This window comes from Corticium candelabrum, chromosome 14 (assembly GCF_963422355.1).
Source record: "Corticium candelabrum chromosome 14, ooCorCand1.1, whole genome shotgun sequence".
Classification (NCBI taxonomy): Eukaryota; Metazoa; Porifera; class Homoscleromorpha; order Homosclerophorida; family Plakinidae; genus Corticium; species Corticium candelabrum.
The window spans coordinates 6,419,765-6,422,264 of NC_085098.1; the positions used below are offsets into that span (position 1 = coordinate 6,419,765).

Here is a 2,500-nt window from a genome sequence, read left to right on the forward strand (position 1 = left end):
GAGGGGACTGGCTGTTAGTGAACGACAACCATATTTATTTTCTGGTGGTGAAGACAAACAGGTTAAATGCTGGGACTTGGAGCAAAACAAGGTAGTATGATTTAGTTTTGAAGAAGTTGCGGTTTTGTGATGTCTTCGAAGCTTGTTATAAGCTTTGTCTCACCTATTTGTCATGCATTTATTTCCTGTAGCAGCTGGCACTTGCATCACACTTATGTCAAGTCATGATGCACTTATTTGTGATCTACACATCTTAGAGTAGAAACGTTCACAATCTCAATGAGATGAAAGTTGACATGAACAACTTTGTAGATAAACTGTAGTTTAGGTGTTGCCATGGCAAAGCCTGATTTAGCCATATCCTATATACAAGTACAGGGAGTTGCTTATACATGTTCAGTCTGACGATAAATGACATGTAGATATGAAACGAGGATACATTGTGATATGCACATATTTTGGGCTGTGTTATGTCTTTACTATGTGTTATAGGTTGTTAGACATTACCACGGGCATCTCAGTGCAGTTCATGCATTATGTCTCCACCCTACAATTGATATTTTGATTTCATGTGGAAGAGACTCTACAGCCAGAGTAAATTTGTAATTTATATTATCTACAAATACATTTGCTATTGTTGAATGTGCACTTAAGGTTTGGGATATTCGCACAAAGGCTTGTATTCATACATTAGTCGGTCATACCAACACTGTGGCATCAGTAAAGTCACAAGGAGTTGACCCACAGGTAGTGACAGGAAGCCATGATTCAACAATTCGTCTTTGGGATCTTGCTGCAGGAAAATCACGCTGCACGTTGACAAATCACAAGAAAAGTGTTCGATCGTTGGCCATTCATCCCACACAGTATAGATCAATTGTCATCTAATACGTTTAAATGTAATGAACATTTTGTCTTTGTAGGTTCTCTTTTGCATCAGGATCAGCAGACAACATCAAGCAGTGGAAGTTCCCGGATGGCAATTTTATCCAGAATCTGTCTGGTCACAATGCTATTATCAACTGCTTGGGTTTGAACTCTGACAATGTTCTTGTCTCTGGAGGTCAGTTGATGATTGCAGCTGTTGCTTTGGCTATTGCCTTGTAGTGCTTATCTGTCTGGCTTTGTACTTGTTTGCTTCTGTTTGAATGGCCAACATTTTGCTTGGTTGCCTGTCCATTAGTTAGATTTCCATTTTACTTTGAAAGTTATGCGTATTTCTAGTTATGTATGCGTATCACTTGTTTCTTCAGCTGACAATGGAACTATACATCTGTGGGACTGGAAAACTGGCTATAATTTTCAACGCATTCAAAGCCAGGTTCAACCTGGTTCTCTGGATAGTGAAGCAGGTATCTTTGCCTGTGAATTTGACATGAGTGGAAGTCGACTGATTACAGCAGAATCAGATAAAACTGTAAAGATTTACAAGGAGGATGAATTGGCGGTAAGATTAGCACTTGAAATTTACTGATCAAGTTGTAGGAGGGCTTTCTGCATTGTTTGTAGACTGAAGAAAGCCACCCAATTAACTGGAAACCGGACATTCTGAAACGGAAAAAATACTAGTGCACTTACATAATGTTTCTAGTGGTCAACAAGGGGGTGTAATGCTAGCACAAATGCTTCTGTTCATTTCATCAGACATAAAACACAAGTTGGTGTACGACTTTAATAATTGATTAGGAGACTGGTAAATGAATATACTGACGAATGACATTCACCAACAACAGACAATTAGTCACATGAAAAAGATTTACATAAATCTTAGTGTTTCTTCATTAGTGTGACCCCCATGTGATGTTACCTTGGTTGGTCTTCACATCAAATGTGACCACTGTTCCAGCAGCAAAGTGTCTTGTATATACGTCACCTTGTTTTGTGGCTGGCCCCATTGGTTTTCCTAGTGGTTTGTCATGCTCTGGGTGTCATACTCTGGGTGCCAGACGAGCCAGTCCATGTTACTTGGACTGACAGACCATCCCCTGGAACAACCATAGTACGAATAGTCACCCGCACCAATAAGGAATGCAGCTAGAGAGTTGGTGATATTTTTGCAATGATTATCTTGTCCATCGGGGTGCTAGCCTGCATGTGCTTGTACCAGTTTTCCTTGTTTTGAGCTTTCTTGGAGACGTTTAATTGAATTTTCATCAGCACCAAATCCTTCAATCATGGTAGCACTGACACCTGGGACTATATCATTATTTGCTATGAGCACGTTGTCTCCCAGAGCACGTTGCAGATCTTGCAGTACTTGTACGTGCCCTTTGCTGTATGCTTCTTCCTTGTCCTTGGTGAGATTATTTTTCTTGAAGCTGTCCTTGTCATGACTTTTGCGCCACAAGTCAAGAACTGCTAATGTGCCAGAAGTCAAGAACTGTTGTTCTAAATTTAGCTTGCACGTGCACACTACAGATTGACAGTTTTGACAAGTACATGTGATTTGCATGCACATGCACATCACCTATTTAAGACAATTTGTGTTAGTAGTTAGTAG

General features: G+C 40.0%; 1 protein-coding gene across 1 annotated transcript in view; it reads left to right on the plus strand.

Moving 5' to 3' along the window:
• Nucleotides 1–1,737, plus strand: part of LOC134189462 (pleiotropic regulator 1-like) — a 4,198-nt gene extending 2,461 nt beyond the window's left edge. The window contains exons 9-14 of the mRNA XM_062657737.1: nt 1–91; nt 493–594; nt 655–866; nt 924–1,063; nt 1,254–1,447; nt 1,510–1,737. The exon at nt 1–91 is cut by the window's left edge and continues 59 nt beyond it. Coding sequence (XP_062513721.1) covers nt 1–91; nt 493–594; nt 655–866; nt 924–1,063; nt 1,254–1,447; nt 1,510–1,569 — 799 coding nt within the window. The 3' untranslated portion in view covers nt 1,570–1,737. The remainder of the gene's footprint in view (nt 92–492; nt 595–654; nt 867–923; nt 1,064–1,253; nt 1,448–1,509) is intronic.
• Nucleotides 1,738–2,500: the final 763 nt, after the last annotated feature.